This window comes from Scyliorhinus torazame, chromosome 4, assembly GCF_047496885.1.
Source record: "Scyliorhinus torazame isolate Kashiwa2021f chromosome 4, sScyTor2.1, whole genome shotgun sequence".
In the NCBI taxonomy this organism is placed as follows: Eukaryota; Metazoa; Chordata; class Chondrichthyes; order Carcharhiniformes; family Scyliorhinidae; genus Scyliorhinus; species Scyliorhinus torazame.
In genome coordinates this window covers 251,592,327-251,612,743 of record NC_092710.1, presented here as the reverse complement: position 1 = coordinate 251,612,743, position 20,417 = coordinate 251,592,327, and the positions used below count along the sequence as shown (strand labels likewise).

Genomic DNA, 20,417 nt, shown 5'->3' with positions numbered 1-20,417 from the left:
TGACCATCCACTCTGTCTATGCCCCTCATAATTTTGTAGACCTCTGTCAGGTCGTCCCTCAACCTCCATCTTTCCTGTGAGAACAAACCAAGTTTATTCAACCGCTCCTCATAGCTAATGCCCTCCATACCAGGCAACATTCTGGTAAATCTCTTCTGCACCCTCTCTAAAGCCTCCACATCCTTCTGGTAGTGTGGCGACCAGAATTGAACACTATACTCCAAGTGTGGCCTAATTAAGGTTCTATACAGCTGCAACATGACTTGCCAATTTTTATACTCAATGCCCCGGCCAATGAAGGCAAGCATGCCATATGCCTTCCTGACTACCTTCTCCACCTGTGTTGCCCCTTTCAGTGACCTGTTGACCTGTACACCTAGATCTCTCTGACTGTCAATACTCTTGAGGGTTCTACCATTCACTGTATATTCCCTTCCTGCATTAGACCTTCCAAAATGCATTACCTCACATTTGTCCGGATTAAACTCCATCTGCCATCTCGCCGCCCAAGTCTCCAAACGATCCAACTCCTGCTGCATCCTCTGACAGTCCTCATTGCTATCCGCAATTCCACCAACCTTTGTGACGTCTGCAAACTTACTAATCAGACCCGTTACATTTTCCTCCAAATCATTTATATATACTACGAACAGCAAAGGTCCCAGCATGGATCCCTGCGGAACACCACTAGTCACAGCCCTCCAATCAGAAAAGCACCCTTCCATTGCTACTCTCTGCCTTCTATGACCTAGCCAGTTCTGTATCCATCTTGCCAGCTCACCCCTGATCCCATGTGACTTCACCTTTTGTACTAGTCTGCCATGAGGGACCTTGTCACAGGCCTTACTGAAGTCCATATAAACAACATCCACTACCCTGCCTGCATCAATCATTTTTGTGACCTCCTCGAAAAACTCTATCAAGTTAGTGAGACATGACCTCTCCTTCACAAACCGTGTAGCCTCTCGCTAATACATCCATTTGCTTCCAAATGGGAGTACATCCTGTCTCGAAGAATTCTCTCCAGTAATTTCTCGACCACTGACGTAAGGCTCACCGGCCTTTAGTTCCCTGGATTATCCTTGCTACCCTTCTTAAACAAAGGAACAACATTGCCTATTCTCCAGTCCTCTGGGACATCACCTGAAGACAGTGAGGATCCAAAGATTTCTGTCAAGGCCTCAGCAGTTTCCTCTCTAGCCTCCTTCAGTATTCTGGGGTAGATCCCATCAGGCCCTGGGGACGTTTCTACCTTAATATTTCTCAAGACGCCCAACACCTCGTCTTTTTGGATCTCAATGTGACCCAGGCTATCTACACACCCTTCTCCAGACTCAACATTCACCAATTCCTTCTCTTTGGTGAATACTGATACAAAGTATTCATTTAGTACCTCGCCCATTTCCTCTGGCCCCACACATAGATTCCCTCGCCTGTCCTTCAGTGGGCCAACCCTTTCCCTGGCTACCCTCTTGCTTTTTATGTACGTGTAAAACGCCTTGGGATTTTCCTTAACCCTATTTGCCAATGACTTTTTGTGACCCCTTCTAGCCCTCCTGACTCCTTGCTTAAGTTCCTTCCTACTTTCCTTATATTCCACACAGGCTTTGTCTGTTCCCAGCCTTTTAGCCCTGACAAATGCCCCCTTTTTCTTTTTGACAAGGCCTACAATATCTCTCGTTATCCACGGTTCCCGAAATTTGCCATCATTATCCTTCTTCCGCACAGGAACATGCCGGTCCTGAATTCCTTTCAACTGACATTTGAAAGCCTCCCACGTGTCAGATGTTGATTTACCCTCAAACATCCGCCCCCAATCTAGGTTCTTCAGTTCCTGCCTAATATTGTGATAATTAGCCTTCCCCCAATTTAGCACATTCACCCTAGGACCACTTTTATCCTTGTCCACCAGCACTTGAAAACTTACTGAATTGTGGTCACTGTTCCCAAAATGCTCCCCTACTGAAATTTCTACCACCTGGCCGGGCTCATTCCCCAATACCAGGTCCGTATAGCCCCTTCCCTAGTTGGACTATCTACATATTGTTTCAAGAAGCCCTCCTGGAGGCTCCTTACAAACCCTGCCCTGTCCAAGCCCCTGGCACTAAGTGAGTCCCAGTCAATATTGGGGAAGTTAAAGTCTCCCATCACAACAACCCTGTTGCTTTTACTCCTTTCCAAAATCTGTCTACCTATCTGCTCCTCTAACTCCCGCTGGCTGTTGGGGGCCTGTAGTAAACCCCCAACATTGTGACTGCACCCTTCTTATTCCTGATCTCTACCCGTATAGCCTCACTGCCCTCTGAGGTGTCGTCCCGCAGTACAGTTGTGATATTCTCCCTAACCAGTAGCGCAACTCCTCCACCCCTTTTACATCCCCCTCTATCCCGCCTGAAACATCTAATTCCTGGAACGTTTAGCTGCCAATCCTGTCCTTCCCTCAACCAGATCTCTGTAATGGCAACAACATCATAGTTCCAAGTACTAATCCAAGCTCTCAGTTCATCTGCCTTACCTGTTATACTTCTTGCATTAAAACATATGCACTTCAGGCCACCAGTCCCGCTGTTTTCAGCAACATCTCCCTGTCTGCTCTTCCTCAGAGCCATACTGTCCATATTCCCTCGTTCTCCCTTAATTTTTTCACCTTCTGACCTATTTCTCCGGTACCCACCCCCCTGCCATACTAGTTTAGATCAATTATCTATTATTTTCTGTGCTCCCTAGTTCCCACAGTCCATTTTGCAGATACGTAGAACATTATCCAGAGAGAAAAAATGAAAAGAATGATCAAGCAATCAGGTCAATCTTTCACTTGTAGAAACATGTAAAGCAGGAATGGTTGCTGATGGGCAGCTTTACACCCAAGGCAGCTGACACAGCCCAATTGCCTTTCAACAAGTAAACTTTCTTCGGGGAATTCAAAATAGCTTGTAATAGAATTTACACAAGGAATGTAATCTTTTCTGCATTCAGCCAAATTGCACACAAAGTTAGATTTGCAAGAATTTTTTTTTTTTTTTAAAGCGAAAAGGAGGCCAAGTTGGATAGCCACCAAAATGTGTACTTATTCCGCTGCCCGTTCATCGCAAAGAAAGTTTCTTGACAACTTTGTAGACTGCCGAGTTCAATGTTTTCAGCTTCCAGCCTGCAGTAACCTTAATATTGATTGGCTGAATGCATTCGCAGGAGGGCTAATATTTTGACTGGCTGGAAGAACTATAGGGAGGGCCAGGAGGTCCTCCACACTTAGGTTGAGATGACAGTGGGAATAGGTAGTTGTGACAGTCAAATACAGGAGTCTAGCTTCAAGAATGTGGGGCAGTGCCACAAGGAAGTTCAATGACCACACAAGTGGTCAAGGTCAGTGAATGCGTCTTCAAATGCCACATCCTACTGTCTGCACTAATAGTCTCAGGCGCTGCTCAATTCATCACACCCCATCATTCATCTACCAGCAACCTCTATCAATCAAGACTTATACCTATTAATTATATGATTTTCCGCACCCTCATGCACCGAATATTTACATTTGGGGGTAGCAGCACCTAACCTGCAGGGGCTGGAACAGATGCATGTCCTCACATATGGTATTTGCCATAATTGAGACCAGGGCCAATGACAGGGCTCAAACCATTGAAGGCGATGGTATCTTCATACCCAACCTCTTCCTCACACATCACTTCCCCCTCATCACACACTCTCTTTTGAGTGACCATCGAGAAGGCCAACGGCAGCAGACAGATGGAAACATCTTCTGCAGGTACCCCTCCAAACGACAACTCAACTTGATTTAGAAAGATAGCGAATTTGGTTCATTGAAAAAAATCAAGGCAGAAAATGCCGGATTATGATGATGATATAAATAAAATATAATTCAGAAGTTAAAGATGCTTATTGAAATAAAAAGTATAAATTAATAAAATGATTGCACAATTAAGAACATTTTGGTATGCAGTTATGTGTTACAAAATGCAGGACTCCTTAATTTACGGAATAAAATGAAAGGTCTACAGCACTGAATTTTGTTTTGAAGTCCACAGATCATAGGTTGTCACGTTAGACTATATTAACTTGGAACGACATTGCCAGTCCTTCACTGTCGCTGGGTCAAACTCCTGGAGCTCCGGTCCTGACAGTACAGTGGGTATACCTACACCACAAGGACTGCAGCAGTTCAAGAACGCAGCATGCCACATATTTCAAGGGCAATATGGAATTTCAGCAAATGCAGGCCTAACCAGCAACACTCACATCTTAGGAATTAATACAAAATACCCTGCAATATGGAAGCAACGGACCAGAACTCTACCACTGTGCTATCCTGCATTCAGATGCCCCAAGACATCCTGATCAGGCAATGGTGGAAGAGGCAGAACACAGCACATCAATTTCACACTCGCAGCCAGAAGCTCAGATACTTCTTTTAAATTAATTTATAGGATGTGGACGTCACTGGCTAGGTCAGCATTTATTGCCCATCCCTAGTTGTCCTTCAGAAGGTGGTGGTGAGCTGCCTTCTCAAACCACTGCAGTCCTTGAGGTGTAGGCATATCCATAGTGCTGTTAGGGAGGGAACAGTGACCCGGCGACAGTGAAGGAAGGGCGACATATTTCCAAGTCAGGACGGCAAGTGATTTGGAGGAGAACATCCAGGTGGTGGTGTTCCTCGGTATCTGCTGCTATTGTCATTCTAGATTATTGTGGGTTTGGAAAGTGCTGCATTAGGAACCTTGGTGAGTTCCTCCAATGCATCTTGTAGATAATACACACTGCTGCCACTGTTCATTGGTGGTGGAGGAAGTGAATGTTTGTGGTAGGGGTAGTAATCAAGCGGGCTGCTTTGTTCTGGATGGTGTTGAATGTTATTGGTGGTGCATTCATCTAGGTAAATGGAGAATATTCCATCACACTCCTGACTTGTGCCTTGTAGATGGTGGATAGGCTTTGGGGAATCAGGAGGAGAGTTACGTATTGCAGGATTCCTTTGACCTTCTCAGGTAGCCACAGTATTTATATGGCTAGACCAGTTCAGTTTCGGGTCAATGGTAACCTTCAGCATGTTAGTAGTGGGGGTTTCAACGATGGTAATGCTGTTGAATATTGAAGGGCAATGGCGAGATCCTCTCTTGTTGGAAATGGTCATTGCCTGGCACTTGTGTGGCACCACTGCTACTTGCCACTTTTCAGCCCAAGCCTGGTTTTGTCCACGTCTTACTGCATTCGTGCATGGACTGCTTCAGTATCTGAGGAGTCATGAATGGTGAACATTGTGCAGTCATCAGCAAACATCTCCACTTCCGAACTTATGATGGAAGGAAGGTAATTGATAAAGCAGCTGAAGATGGTTGGGCCGAGGACACTTCCCTTAAGAACTCCTACAGCGATGTACTGGAACTGAGAAGATTGACCTCCAACCACAACCATCTCCCTTTGTGCCAGATATGACTCCAACCAGCGGAGAGTTCCCCCTCACCCCCAACTACTAGTTTTGCTAGGGCTCCTTGATGCCTTACTCGGTTAATGCTGCCTTGATGTCAAGTACTCTCACCTCACCTCTGGCATTCATCTCTTTTGTCCATATTTGAACCATTTTGAGTGACCCTGGTAAAAACCAAACTGAGCATCCATGACCAGGTTATTGCTATGTAAGTGCTGCTTGATAGCACTGTTGATGAGCTGAGCTCTTCCATCACTTTACTGATGATCAAAAGTAGACTGATGGAGCGGCAATTGGCAGAGATTTGTCCTGTTCTGTGTGCGCAGGACATATCTGGACAATTTTCCACATTGCCGGGTAGATGCCAGTGTTGTAGCTGGACTGGAACAGCTTTGCTAGGGGCACGGCAAATTCTGGAGAAAATGTCTTCAGTACTGTAGCCAGAATATCATCAGGGCCCAGAGCCTTTGCAGTTTCAAGGAACTTCATCTGTGTCTTGATATCACGTGGAGTGAACTGAATCTGATCTGTGATGCTGGGGACTTCCAGATATGGATGACTAATTTTTCTTAAGAGAAGAACAGAGACAGATTTGCACATGGCAAGATACCAGGTAAGAATAATCTGCAGCCAGGGCAGAGGCCAAGAAGAAAATAGCTGCCAGATCACCAGAAGGAGAGGTCGCACAGAAGTTCTGCAATAGAGGACTCAGTTGAGGACTAAAATGGAGCAGCCGATAAAAGCGGACTGATTGGAAAATGTACCAGAAACCTTGTGTTCAAATACAAGGAACATGATGGAGTCTAGCTGATGTGCAGAGCTTGGAGTCCATTTTTTCTAGGATAGAAGTGGTGGCAAACCCCATTAGCACAACGTGGACCCAATCAGTCCAGATTTCTGCTGACATACTTTGTCTGAAACTGGGCTTTCTCGGCATAGATCTACTCAAGATCCTCTTCATAGGGCAACTGTAGTCTCCTCTACTGAAAGTCGGCAGTCTTCTTGCAACCATTGGGGTAACACTGTGTAGCAGCACTAGGGCATGCAAAGGCACAACGAAGACTGGCACCAAGAAAAGGCACATGGCAGATTAGTTGAATTCTGCATGCAATATAGTCTGATTTCCTTTATAAATGGAGTGTTGATTTTGTGGTGACTTTTATTTCTGTAGTGTGGCCAAGCACATGCTGCAACTGACTTGGCAAGGTAAGGTGCGAGACTTGGTGGAGAGAGAACTGTGATTGTAGGTACTGGAACTGGAAGAGTTCTTTACAGACAGCCTGTCCTCATGTTCCTGCTCCTGATGTGGTACTCAAAGCTGATTACAAGAACTGTTACCTCATGATGGCAAGATCATGCAGCAAGTCAAGATAAATGGTGACACCTGCTCTACCAAATACTGCAAGGCTTCTCCAGAGTGACCAGGAAGCAGGAACATTGTCCCAGACCACCAACTGCCTGCCTATTACATTTTGTGACTTTTATTGTACATATGTTGTGCACTTGTGTGAACTGCGCACCAGAACCAACTGACAAATCTTCAGTGCAAAGCCATTTTCACCCAGTAAACACGCTTTTGCTTGTCGTAGTGGCTAAAATGCAGCTGGTGCGGTGAACCGCCAAGAATGATGGAATGGTCGTGATTCTTGTCTGGATTCCTGGCATCAATGTGGATGATTCACTGCTAATGGTCACACACCAGCTTGACCCTGAAGGAGTGAAATCCTTTTCAGCTCTGTTAGATGGCACAATGAGTGTCGCAACTTGAAACAATGACAGAAAGTACCAAAGCTTGATAGAATAGTACCAAAAACCTGAAGAGGGCAAACAGCAACAAACATTAAAGTAGTTGATGATCTTTTTAAATAGTCTTGGAAGGATGTGTTCTTCTTGCTGCTGAACACACATTCAGCTGTGCATGGTTAAGAGATGGTATTAGTTGGAGCATTGTGCCTCAAATTGGCACATCAACTAAACCACCTGCTCTGCATACTTCCAGCTGTGCCAGCGCCAACACTCTCGCTAATATGGCATCTTACACAATTCAACCCAAAAGTAAATGCCCAAAAAGGGTAACAATGATTCTAATTTCTTGCCCAGAATATGTTCCAGTCCAGGATAGAATATCAAAACTATAATTGAACTCTAAGGCATTTAAAATACACCATGGGATCATCAGAATTTGAAGTACAAAAAAAAAGCCACAAAGCTGCTTAAAGAGTTGTCCATTTAGTCAAATGCTCTGTCCCTCATATCTATTTAAATGTTTCCTTTTTATACTATTTAGTGTTTCTGCAATAAAACCAGCAGAAAATATACTTTTCAAATATGTTGTGTAAATGTTTCACTGAAGAATATTTTCGTATTTGTGTGTTACAAGAGGTGGCAACAATGTTAAAATGTTTCAAGTCTATTAAGTAGTGATAGAGAGAGTAGTGGAATGGAAAGGTAGTGGTTGTAAAGTGAAGTTTACATTTAAAAACGTTTTACTTGTTTAGAAACCGGTTTCTTGTAAAAAATAAAGCCTGAACTTGCACTTTTTGGTTTCTCTTCAGCAGAACAAAACTTGCTGTTTGCGCTGCTGAATAAATATTAACCATGTCACTTAAATCTACCTCCTGTGTGTACTTGAATCAATGTATTGCAATTTTTCAGAGATTTCAGGAAAATGATATCACATTTGCTGCACAGGAACTGTGACCATTTAATCCTCAGGATCAAAACTGCATTGACAAGATAAATGTGTCAATATCAGACAGCAGCAATGCTTTTCTTCAAAATTGTGATTTTATTTGCTGCTTCCATGTCTTTCGCAAGACATCATATTGAATGCCAGCATATCCAGTACTTCGAAACACAATCAGTCAGCAAAGTAAAGCTATTATAAACAAAAAAACATCTATTATGATGGACTAATTTTATTCTTCTGGGCCATATAAAATAATAACAAGCAATTGTTAGTTAATCATCTTTCCAAATGTTCACTCTGGAATTGTTGTGCTCATTATGAGTTGCATTTTATATGATAAATCAGTCATGCTAGCCAATAAAATGTAGTACGATAAAGCAGTCATGTTAGCCAATAAAATGTAGCATTCTAATGGAGTTATTTTAAAATCAGTGATGAGTTCACAGAAGTCAGCAATAATTAACATTGCTGGGGTGGCACAGCAGCGCAGTGGCTAGCACTGCTGCCTCATGCCGCCGAGGACCTGGGTTCGATCCCGGCCCGGGTCACTGTCCATGTGGACATTCTCCCCATGCCTGCATGGGTCTCACCCTCACAACCCAAAGATGTGCAGGGTAGGTGGATTGGCCACGCTGAATTGCCCCTTAATTGAAACGATTTAAAAAGACATTGTTGGTATGGTCATTTGAATTTTAGATGGTAAAACTTTAATTACATCAGAAAGTAAAGTTACTTGTGTAAACTGGATACAATACCTCTGTTAAGTGATAACATTGCTCAGCAGTACACTCTGCTTTGCTGGTTGGATTGCTTAAAGCAAATATAATTGGCTTCTCATTGAAGCTCGCCATGTCTCTGATAATCTGTTCTGTAAATGCACCACCAATTGCAGAAACGCCTGGAAGGAACAGTCAAATAAAATCAATGAGCAAGATTCTATTCCGTGTACTTCAAAACTCACACTCCAAAGGAAAATGCAAGGCACAAGATATTATAATAAAAGGTTAGGAATGAGAGCCACAAACACTTTTAAACTCACACAGGGCAGAATTCATACGAGTACTATCAATAACCATCTCATATTCAAACCCCCAAAATCCTGAAAAAGTGAACAATGTAGGATATGCCTAATCATTTCTCTTCAACAGAAAGTTGGAAATATGTTTTTGATTTGCGCTGACGTTTCCACAGATTGGTACTACCGTAGGGAGGAGAAGTTTGGTACTAAAAGAAGCAAACAATGCTACAGAATACATTCAGGTACATGTAGTGTCTAAAGTTATTTGTGTTGAGCAGCTATTCAGGGTTGAAGCCTCAGGCAAGTATTGATATCTCTGATATTTAAACCAGATCAAAAAACAGCAGCCTTTACTTCATTGACTACTGTCAATAATTGTACATCTAATATACTTAATTTGTCTCTATGCATTTTTCAGTCAAAAGAAGTTTGCAATACAAATTTATAGAGCTCAACAATAAATTTCCAACACAATAATGGCATGCACGAATATATCATAAATGTTATGGCATTCGTTTTTAAACAGTATTCAAACTGGGTTAAACTTCTAAGTAATCTCTTTATATGGTATTTTCATAAACACAGCTGTTCAAAACAACATTAATATTGCAATAAAATGCAAATTACAGTTGCAAACAAGTGTTTCAGAGTAATATTGTTCAAACACAAATTACATGTATGAGTTGAAATACCATAATATGTCAATATTACATGATTTGAATGAAAATACAGCACAGAATTTCTGTTTCTCAATGTTCTCCAAAATTGTTGTGGGCACGGCAGCACAGTGGTTAGCACTGTTGCTTCACAGCTCCAGGGTCCCAGGTTCGATTCCTAGTTTGGGTCACTGTCTGTGCGGAGTCTGCACGTTTTCTCAGTGTCTGCGCGGGTTTTCTCCGGGTGCACCGGTTTTCTCCCACAGTCCAATTGGCCATGATAAATTGCCCTTAGTGTCCAAAATGGTTAGTGGGGTTACTGAGTTACGCAGTTAGGGTGCAGGTGTGGGGTTAAGTAAGGTGCTCTTTCCAAGGGCCGGTGCAGACTCGACGGACTGAACGGCCTCCTTCAGCACTGGAAATTCTATGATTCTAAGAAAATTAAAATGCTGCCAAACATGATAGCAAACCTCGAGAATGGATAGGATTTTACGTGTCCTGCTGGATAGGTTATCAGCAGGGACGGCACATAAAATAGAACATAGAACATAGAACGATACAGCGCAGTACAGGCCCTTCGGCCCACGATGTTGCACCGAAACAAAAGCCATCTAACCTACACTATGCCATTATCATCCATGTTTATCCAATAAACTTTTAAATGCCCTCAATGTTGGCGAGTTCACTACTGTAGCAGGTAGGGCATTCCACGGCCTCACTACTCTTTGCGTAAAGAACCTACCTCTGACCTCTGTCCTATATCTATTACCCCTCAGTTTAAAGTTATGTCCCCTCGTGCCAGCCATTTCCACCCGTGGGAGAAGGCTCTCACTGTCCACCCTATCTAACCCCCTGATAATTTTGTATGCCTCTATTAAGTCTCCTCTTAACCTTCTTCTCTCCAACGAAAACGACCTCAAGTCCATCAGCCTTTCCTCATAAGATTTTCCCTCCATACCAGGCAACATCCTGGTAAATCTCCTCTGCACCCGCTCCAAAGCCTCCACGTCCTTCCTATAATGAGGTGACCAGAACTGTACGCAATACTCCAAATACGGCCGTACCAGAGTTTTGTACAGCTGCAACATGACCTCATGACTCCGGAACTCAATCCCTCTACCAATAAAGGCCAACACTCCATAGGCCTTCTTCACAACCCTATCAACCTGGGTGGTAACTTTCAGGGATCTATGTACATGGACACCTAGATCCCTCTGCTCATCCACACTTCCAAGAACTTTACCATTAGCCAAATATTCCGCATTCCTGTTATTCCTTCCAAAGTGAATCACCTCACACTTCTCTACATTAAACTCCATTTGCCACCTCTCAGACCAGCTCTGCAGCTTATCTATATCCCTCTGTAACCTGCTACATCCTTCCACACTATCGACAACACCACCGACTTTAGTATCGTCTGCAAATTTACTCACCCACCCTTCTGCGCCTTCCTCTAGGTCATTGATAAAAATGACAAACAGCAACGGCCCCAGAACAGATCCTTGTGGTACTCCACTTGTAACTGAACTCCATTCTGAACATTTCCCATCAACCACCACCCTCTGTCTTCTTTCAGCTAGCCAATTTCTGATCCACATCTCTAAATCACCCTCAATCCCCAGCCTCCGTATTTTCTGCAATAGCCTACCGTGGGGAACCTTATCAAACGCTTTGCTGAAATCCATATACACCACATCAACTGCTCTACCCTCGTCTACCTGTTCAGTCACCTTCTCAAAGAACTCGATAAGGTTTGTGAGGCATGACCTACCCTTCACAAAGCCATGCTGACTATCCCTGATCATATTATTCCTATCTAGATGATTATAAATCTTGTCTCTTATAATCCCCTCCAAGACTTTACCCACTACAGACGTGAGGCTCACCGGTCTATAGTTGCCGGGGTTGTCTCTGCGCCCCTTTTTGAACAAAGGGACCACATTTGCTGTCCTCCAGTCCTCTGGCACTATTCCTGTAGCCAACGATGACATAAAAATCAAAGCTAAAGGTCCAGCAATCTCTTCCCTGGCCTCCCAGAGAATCCTAGGATAAATCCCATCAGGACCCGGGGACTTATCTATTTTCAGCCTGTCCAGAATTGCCAACACCTCTTCTCTACGTACCTCAATGCCATCTATTCTATTAGCCTGGGTCTCAGCATTCTCCTCCACAACATTATCTTTTTCCTGAGTGAATACTGACGAAAAATATTCATTTAGTATCTCGCCAATCTCTTCAGACTCCACACACAACTTCCCATCCCTATCCTTGACTGGTCCTACTCTTTCCCTAGTCATTCGCTTATTCCTGACATACCTATAGAAAGCTTTTGGGTTTTCCTTGATCCTACCTGCCAAATACTTCTCATGTCCCCTCCTTGCTCGTCTTAGCTCTCTCTTTAGATCCTTCCTCGCTACCTTGTAACTATCCATCGCCCCAACTGAAACTTCACACCTCATCTTCACATAGGCCTCCTTCTTCCTCTTAACAAGAGATTCCACTTCTTTGGTAAACCACGGTTCCCTCGCTCGACGCCTTCCTCCTTGCCTGACCGGTACATACTTATCAAGAACATGCAGTAGCTGATCCTTGAACAAGCTCCACTTATCCAGTGTGCCCAACACTTGCAGCCTACTTCTCCACCTTATCCCCCCCAGTCACGTCTAATGGCATCATAATTGCCCTTCCCCCAGCTATAACTCTTGCCCTGCGGTGTATACTTATCCCTTTCCATCATTAACGTAAACGTCACCGAATTGTGGTCACTGTCCCCAAAGTGCTCTCCTACCTCCAAATCCAACACCTGGCCTGGTTCATTACCCAAAACCAAATCCAACGTGGCCTCGCCTCTTGTTGGCCTGTTAACATATTGTGTCAGGAAACCCTCCTGCACACACTGTACAAAAAACGACCCATCTAATGTACTCGAACTATATATTTTCCAGTCAATATTTGGAAAGTTAAAGTCTCCCATAATAACTACCCTGTTACTTTCGCTCTTATCCAGGATCATCCTCGCCATCCTTTCCTCTACATCCCTAGAACTATTTGGAGGCCTATAGAAGACTCCCAACAGGGTGACCTCTCCTTTCCTGTTTCTAACCTCAGCCCATACTACCTCGGAAGATGAGTCCCCATCTAGCATCCTCTCCGCCACCGTAATACTGCTCTTGACTAGCAGCGCCACACCTCCCCCTCTTTTGCCTCCTTCTCTGAGCTTACTAAAACACCTAAACCCCGGAACCTGCAACATCCATTCCTGTCCCTGCTCTATCCATGTCTCCGAAATGGCCACAACATCGAAGTCCCAGGTACCAACCCATGCTGCCAGTTCCCCAACCTTATTTCATATACTCCTGGCATTGAAGTAGACACACTTCAAACCACCTACCTGAACACTGGCCCCCTCCTGCGACGTCAAATCTGTGCTCCTGACCTCTATACTCTCATTCTCCCTTACCCTAAAACTACAATCCAGGTTCCCATGCCCCTGCTGCATTAGTTTAAACCCCCCCCAAAGAGCACTAACAAATCTCCCCCCCAGGATATTTGTGCCCCTCAGGTTCAGATGTAGACCATCCTGTCTGTAGAGGTCCCACCTTCCCCAGAAAGAGCCCCAGTTATCCAGAAATCTGAATCCCTCCCGCCTGCACAACCCCTGTAGCCATGTGTTTAATTGCTCTCTCTCCCTATTCCTCATCTCACTATCACGTGGCACGGGCAACAACCCAGAGATAACAACTCTGTTTGTTCTCGTTCTGAGCTTCCATCCTAGCTCCCTGAAAGCCTGCCTGACATCCTTGTCCCCTTTCCTAACTATGTCGTTAGTGCCAATGTGGACCACAACTTGGGGCTGCTCCCCCTCCCCCCAAGGACCCGGAAAACACGATCCGAGACATCATGTACCCTTGCACCTGGGAGGTAACATACCAAACGCGAGTCTCTCACGCTCCCACAAAATCTCCTATCTGTGCCCCTGACTATCGAGTCCCCAATTACTAATGCTCTGCTCCTCTCCCCCCTTCCCTTCTGAGCAACAGGGACAGACTCCGTGCCAGAGGCCCGTACCCCATGGCTTACCACTGGTAAGTCCCCCCCCCACAAGTATCCAAAGCGGTATACTTGTTTCTCAGGGGAACGACCGCAGGGGATCCCTGCACTGACTGCTTCTTCCCAGTCCCTCATCTATCTCCAATCTTTGGTGTAACTAATTCCCTGAAGCTGCTATCTATGACCCCCTCTGCCTCCCGAATGATCCGAAGTTCTTCCAACTCCAGCTCCAGTTCCCTAACTCGGTCTTGGAGGAGCTGGAGATGGCAGCACTTCTTGCAGGTAAAATCAGCAGGGACACTAACAGCATCCCTCACCTCAAATACCCTGCAGGAGGAACATTGCACTCCCTTCCCTGCCATCCCTCTAACTTTCTACCAAGATCTGGCTAACAACTAAATTAAATTAAACAGAAAAATAATAATAATAATAAAATATGGTACTTACCTCACACCAATGGGTTTTATTATTAGGTTAGAGGAGGAGGGCGGGTGGGAGACACTACACGTGTAGTGTCTCGGGTTTCCTCTCCACCAGAATTTATTGGTGAGGGTCTTCCCAGAAGTCCGCGGGTCGAACTTCCTGTTCCCGCCTTAAACACTAATTTTTTTTTTAAAACAGCAAAGAGGGACCGAAAACGGGACCAGGTAAGTGTTTACTGCTGAAATTGACTAGCCTGCTCCTGTGAAGGTCTCCCAGAAATCACTAACGCACCGCTCCCACTGAAATCGACTGGCCTGCTCCTGCAAAGACAAGTGTTTTTAAAGGAGAAACTTACCTCCCAGAAATCACTTGCGCACTGCTCCCGCTGAAATTGACTAACCTGCTCCGCTCCCGCTGAAATCGACTGGCCTGCTCCTGCAAAGACAAGTGTTTTTAAAGGAGAAACTTACCTCCCAGAAATCACTTGCGCACTGTTCCCGCTGAAATTGACTAACCTGCTCCGCTCCCGCTGAAATCGACTCTAATAGGTCAGTGCCAACCCCAGCACCTTGCCGCTCATCACTACCCATCCCCGAGCTCACCCCATAATACAGGGAGCGTAAGCCTATATGCCTTTGTTAATAAATAAGCAAGGGTTAACGGAGCTTGTTAACAAGCCAATTGATCCTGATAATATTCTGCCAATGCCATAGCATAGTTGGGCAGGAATGGGCAGGAATTCTTTTATTAAAAAAAACTATGCTTTTTGCAACTCACCTAGTTAACAAGATTTAAACTTTTCTGTGCATTCTTGGAAGCATTTTCTCTCAGCTTGACAGTGCCTCATGCATTATTTGGCGACTATGGTTGCTTTAACTACAAATGTAGGGCGGAATTCTACCAACTCGCCTAAAGTGGGTTTTGTGGAAGGTAGTCGTGGAGAATCTGGCAAGAGGCAAACTGTCAGAAAGCCGCCGGTGAAAAATCACATTGCAATTCTCCCAATGGCGGGCTAATGTCCTTTGTGCTGGCAGGTGGCATAAACGCCATTTGCATTTCATGAATGTTCATAAAACAGCTGACCACCAGAATCCTGTTAGGCCTTTCAATCTTGTATCATGCTAGCGGGAAATTATGTCGGCGTCAAACCAAGTTGCTAATGAGTGACTTGCACAAGGCGGTCTTCAGTTCATCAGAGACTTCAGGGTGAGTGTAACATGACCACAGTGCTGCACTGCTCCTGATGCACTGTACATCACTCTGCCAGGGCAGACTGGTTCCTGCCCTTCATCTCTAAGCTGGGGAGCTGAGCTGGTCTCCATGGAAAACACCATGTTATTGGACCCCTGGATCCTCCTGCGTCACTGAGTCAGACCAGTACTGCGCCTGGGGTTGGGAGTACAGGGGCCTCCTTCTTGTTGAAGAATTATGCAATGAGTCTAACATGATTCTTAGCAATATTGCATCATGAAGAACTGCTACTACTCAGAAAGGCAGCTCTACTTGCAAAACAATACCTGTGGACTTTGTGGTCTTAGAAAGGGGCCTCATATAACAAAACTGTCCTTTGATAGGTTAAGTTAAAATAAATTAGATTACCATATGGGGTGGAACTAAATTTGTCGGAGCTGAATTTGGAGGCGGTGAAGGCAGCTTATAATCAAGAGGTCAGGATAGAGGTGTTGAGTAGAGATTCCACTGCTTCACCACCTAGCTTCGCTGGTTATGTTACTCAACCAATGGTATTTTGTTTACATTTTGCAAAATTTATGAATATCTAGAGGCAGGTCGCAAATTACCCGATTGCCTAAGTCCAATTTCACATCTTGCCATGGTGGAATTTGAACTGCTGAGTTGCTGGCCCCAGGGAAATAATCACTGCAATACTTTTAAGAAGTTACAATCACAGCTGTGGAGAAATCCCAGAGGTGGCTCCAGAATATCACTGGAGAGTTGGAAACAGCTCAATGCAAACTATAGACATGTACACTGTAAAACAGGGTTTTTCAAAATGCTGGTCATGGCCCGTGTAATAATCCACAGGCGGCAGGTGTTCCGTCACTACACCAGTATTTATTTGCAATAACTTCTATACAAGAGCAGCTCCAAACAGTGCTGCTAGCATTCCAGTCAACTTAAGACTGGTTCACAAAGCCTACACAGGTGCTTATATGGGCCCCCTCAACGAGCTATCATTGAGGGAGCTCATACTCCAATTGGCCAACCAATAATGCCAATTGGAGGTCATTACCCCCCCCCCCCCCCACACAAGGACCGAGGAATTCCTGCCAGCTGGCATTCCTCTGAGCTTCTTCCTGCTCCTCAATGTCCGGGTCTGTCACCTCTGTATCGTCCGCCGGGTCGTTCTCCGACGTGGGTGGGGTATACCTTATAGGTGCCCGTCTTTTCCTTGACGACCTCCTTGGAAATTGTACTTCCTCCTCCTCGGGGAGAGGTGTCGTGGCGGCCTCGTCGAACGTGTCCATCTCCGACTCTGACGACTGGATGACGGGGTCTGAAGAAATTGCTCGGGGCTGGGGTGTGGGTATCCTTCCCGTCTGAGCTATCCCAGCTTGAGGCGGTCCTGCTTTGACTGCCTCCAGGTGTGGTTCCGCTGCCCTTATTTGGTCTAGGTGTTTCTTCAGCACCCTACCTCCTATCGAAACTTCGTATGATATGGGCCCTGTTTGGGACTCTACCATGCCTTTGACCCACGTTGGTCCATTCCCATAATTCTTGACCCAAACCGGTGCCCCCACCTGGAAATGTCTCTGCTGCCGATTATTATCATGCCCCCTGCGTTGGACCTCCTGTTGTTTCTCCACTTTCCCCGTTAAATTTGGAAAAAGGAGACTCAGCCTCGTTCGCAGCCGCCTTCCCATTAAGAGTTCAGCTGGCGGTATGACCATTGTGGAATGCGGTGTGGTCCTGTAATCAAACAGCCAGCGGGAGAGCTTTGTGTCCATTGACGCTGCCGGCTGCTTTTTGAGTCCCGCTTTTAGTGCCTGGACCGCTCTCTCTGCCAGGCCATTGGATGCTGGATGGTAAGGGGCCGTTTTGATGTGGCGGACTCCGTTTCCCTTTAGGAACTTTCCAAATTCCCCACTTGTGAATGCTGCTCCGTTGTCCGACACCAATACCTCCGGAGTTGCAAACAAGGCCCTGAGCTTTTCAATTGTCGATGCTGTGCTTGCCGCGTTTACCCGGTGGACGTCCAACCATTTGGAGTGGGCATCCACTATCACCAAAAACATTAAGCCCATGAAAGGGCCGGCGTGGTCAATATCCAGACGGGTCCACGGTCTGCCTGGCCATTCCCACGGGTGCAATGGCGCAGCTGGTGGCACTCTTTGCCCCTGTTGGCACTCCTGGCACGGACGTACCAAGGCTGCTATGTCTGGGTCCAATCCTGGCCACCAAACGTAGCTTCGAGCTAGCATCTTCATTTTAGACACCCCTGGGTGTCCGTGATGTAACTCGGTTAAGATTGCCTGACGGCCTTGAGCTGGGACTATTACCCGGGCTCCCCGTAATAGGATACCGTCTTCTACGGTTATTTGGTCCCTTCTGCTCCAGTATGGGTGCATCTGGGGCTCCACTGGTCTCTCCAGTTCCCCAGTTAGCAGGAAATGCTTCACCTTGGCTAAAACTGGGTCTTTTTGCGTCCACAACCAAATATGTTGTGCGACCACTGGTAGGTTGTCCAAAAGATTTAGAGTCATTACTGTCTCCTCTACTTTTGGTATTTGCGGCGGGGTATCTGGGAGGGGAAGTCTGCTCAAAGCATCTGCATTTGCTACTCGCGTTCCCGGTCTGTGCTCCAGAACGTAGCGATACGCCGCCAGTAGCAACGCCCAGCGTTGGATTCTAGCTGATGTAATCGGGAATATTGACTTGTCTTCTTTTAATAACCCTAATAACGGCTTATGGTCCGTCACTATGGTGAATATCCGCCCGTACAGATACTGGTGAAATCTTTTTACTGCAAATATCACCGCCAGTCCTTCCTTCACGATTTGGGCGTACTTTCTCTCAGCCATCGCCAAGGTCCTCGAAGCATAGGCTATTGGCCGTTCTTCCCCATTCCTTCCTCTATGGGGTAAGACGGCTCCTACCCCGTAAGGTGATGCGTCACACGTGACCACCAACTCCCTCCTTGGGTCATAATGCTCTAGGACATTTTCGGATGACAGCTGTTCCTTAATGTCCCTAAATGCTCGGTTTTGGCGGGCGGACCATTTCCATTCCTATCCCTTTTTCAGTAGCTGGTGGAGGGGTTCTAGGATGGACGCCCTATTTTCAATAAATTTGCATAATATGTTACCAATCCTAGAAATGATCGTAGCTCCTGGACCGTGGTGGGAGCTGGGGCTTCTTTTATTGCCCTTACTCGGTCTTCCAATGGGTGTAAGCCCGACTCGTCTACTTTATATCCCAGGTACGTCACTTGTGGGGCCAGAAAAACACATATTTCTCTTTTCAGCCATACGCCTGCCTTTGCGAAACGCCTGAGCACTTCCTCCAGGTTCCTTAAGTGTTCCCTGTTTGTCCTACCCGTGATTAAGACATCGTCCAAATAAATCGCCACCTGCGGTAGTCCCTGCAGAATATTTTCCATTGTACGCTGGAATATAGAGCAGGCTGGTGACACTCCGAAGGGTAGCCTAGTATAACGAAAAAGTCCCTTCAATGTGTTGATCAGAGCGAACTTCTGGGAGTCCTTGTCCAGTTTTAACTGCAGGTAGGCGTGGCTCATGTCCAGTTTCGTGAACAAAAGCCCACCTGCCAATTTGATATATAGGTTGTCTATTTTCGGGATCGGGTATTTGTCCAGCAGTGCGTATTTGTTTACCGTCTGTTTGAAATCTCCACAGAGACGTATCGAGCCGTCTGGCTTCAAAATTGGTACCACCGGCGCTGCCCATTCTGAGAACTGTCCTGGTCTGATAATGCCGTCGCGCCGTAACCTTTCTATTTCGACATATACTTTCTTCCTTAATGCAAAAGGTACCGGCCTGGCCTTACAAAATTTCGGAAGGGCTTCTGGGTCCACGTGCAAAGTTGCTTTGGCGCCTATAATTTCCCCCAAACCTTCTTGGAAGACCTCCGGGTATTTTTGGAGTACTCCACTCAACTGCCCGCTTCCACTCTGGAAAATCTTCATCCAATCTAAGTTTAGGTCTTTCAGCCAGTTCCGTCCTATTAAGTTCGGTCCGGAGCCCTCTACTATCGTCAATGGTAATCTGAGCAATTGTTTGTCATATTCCACGGGTACATGAGTCGTGCCTAGAACTTCCAGGGGTTCCCCCGTGTAGGTTTTAAGTTTCGTCAATGTTTTTGTTAGGATTAGTGGCTGGTGTCCATCTTTGATTTTTTAAAATGCTGCCACTCCCATTACTGATACGACCGCACCCGTGTCTATTTCCATTATTGTCGGCCGACCGTTCACCCGTGGGGTAATCTTAATAGGTTCTGCTTTCTTCGTTGCAATATTATATAATTCCTCTTCGGAGGAGGATGGGGCATCTAGGTTGTGTATTTCCCTGCGTCCCCACCTGCTATTCCTCTTTTGCCACCTCCTTCTAGGGTTTCTGTCACTGTTACCCCACTCTGTCTGGTGCCAGAAACGGTCCTTCGCTGTTGGGGGAGCCTCAGCCGGTAGTTCCCTCTGTCTCCAGTTAGTCCTAGCAGACTTGGGGGCAGTTCTGGGGTTTTCCTTTGGCCCTCTGTTCCTCAGGCTTTTCCTGAGGGCGGCTATCTGGTAGCTGGACCCATTGTGATAGTCCCTCTCCCAGGTATCTACCTCCATTGGCGTGCCCTGTAGTTCCTGCGCCCCACTTGCTGCCTTTTCTAGGGACAGTGCGAGCTGTAACGCCCGCCTGCAGTCTAGCTGCGTTTCCACCAACAGGCGCTTCTGTATTTGGAGGTCATTTATGCCACACACGAACCGGTCCCGAAGCATTTCATTTAGCGTTGGGCCAAACTCACATTTTTCCGCCAGCCTTCTCAGGTGGGTCAAGAAATTTGTGACTGACTCTCTGTCTTCCCGCTTCGTTGTGTAGAATCTGTACCTACGCAAAATGAAGGGTGGTTTGGGGTCATAGTGCTCTTCCACCAATTTTGTTAAGTCTTGGAAAGGTA

General features: G+C 45.8%; 1 protein-coding gene across 4 annotated transcripts in view; it reads right to left on the bottom strand.

Moving 5' to 3' along the window:
• Positions 1 to 20,417, bottom strand: part of LOC140410879 (NADP-dependent malic enzyme-like) — a 955,016-nt gene that overhangs the window by 106,246 nt on the left and 828,353 nt on the right. For all 4 annotated transcript variants that reach the window (XM_072499644.1, XM_072499640.1, XM_072499642.1 and 1 more), the window contains one exon: positions 8,885 to 9,027. In XM_072499644.1, the coding sequence (XP_072355745.1) occupies positions 8,885 to 9,027 (143 nt within the window). The remainder of the gene's footprint in view (positions 1 to 8,884; positions 9,028 to 20,417) is intronic.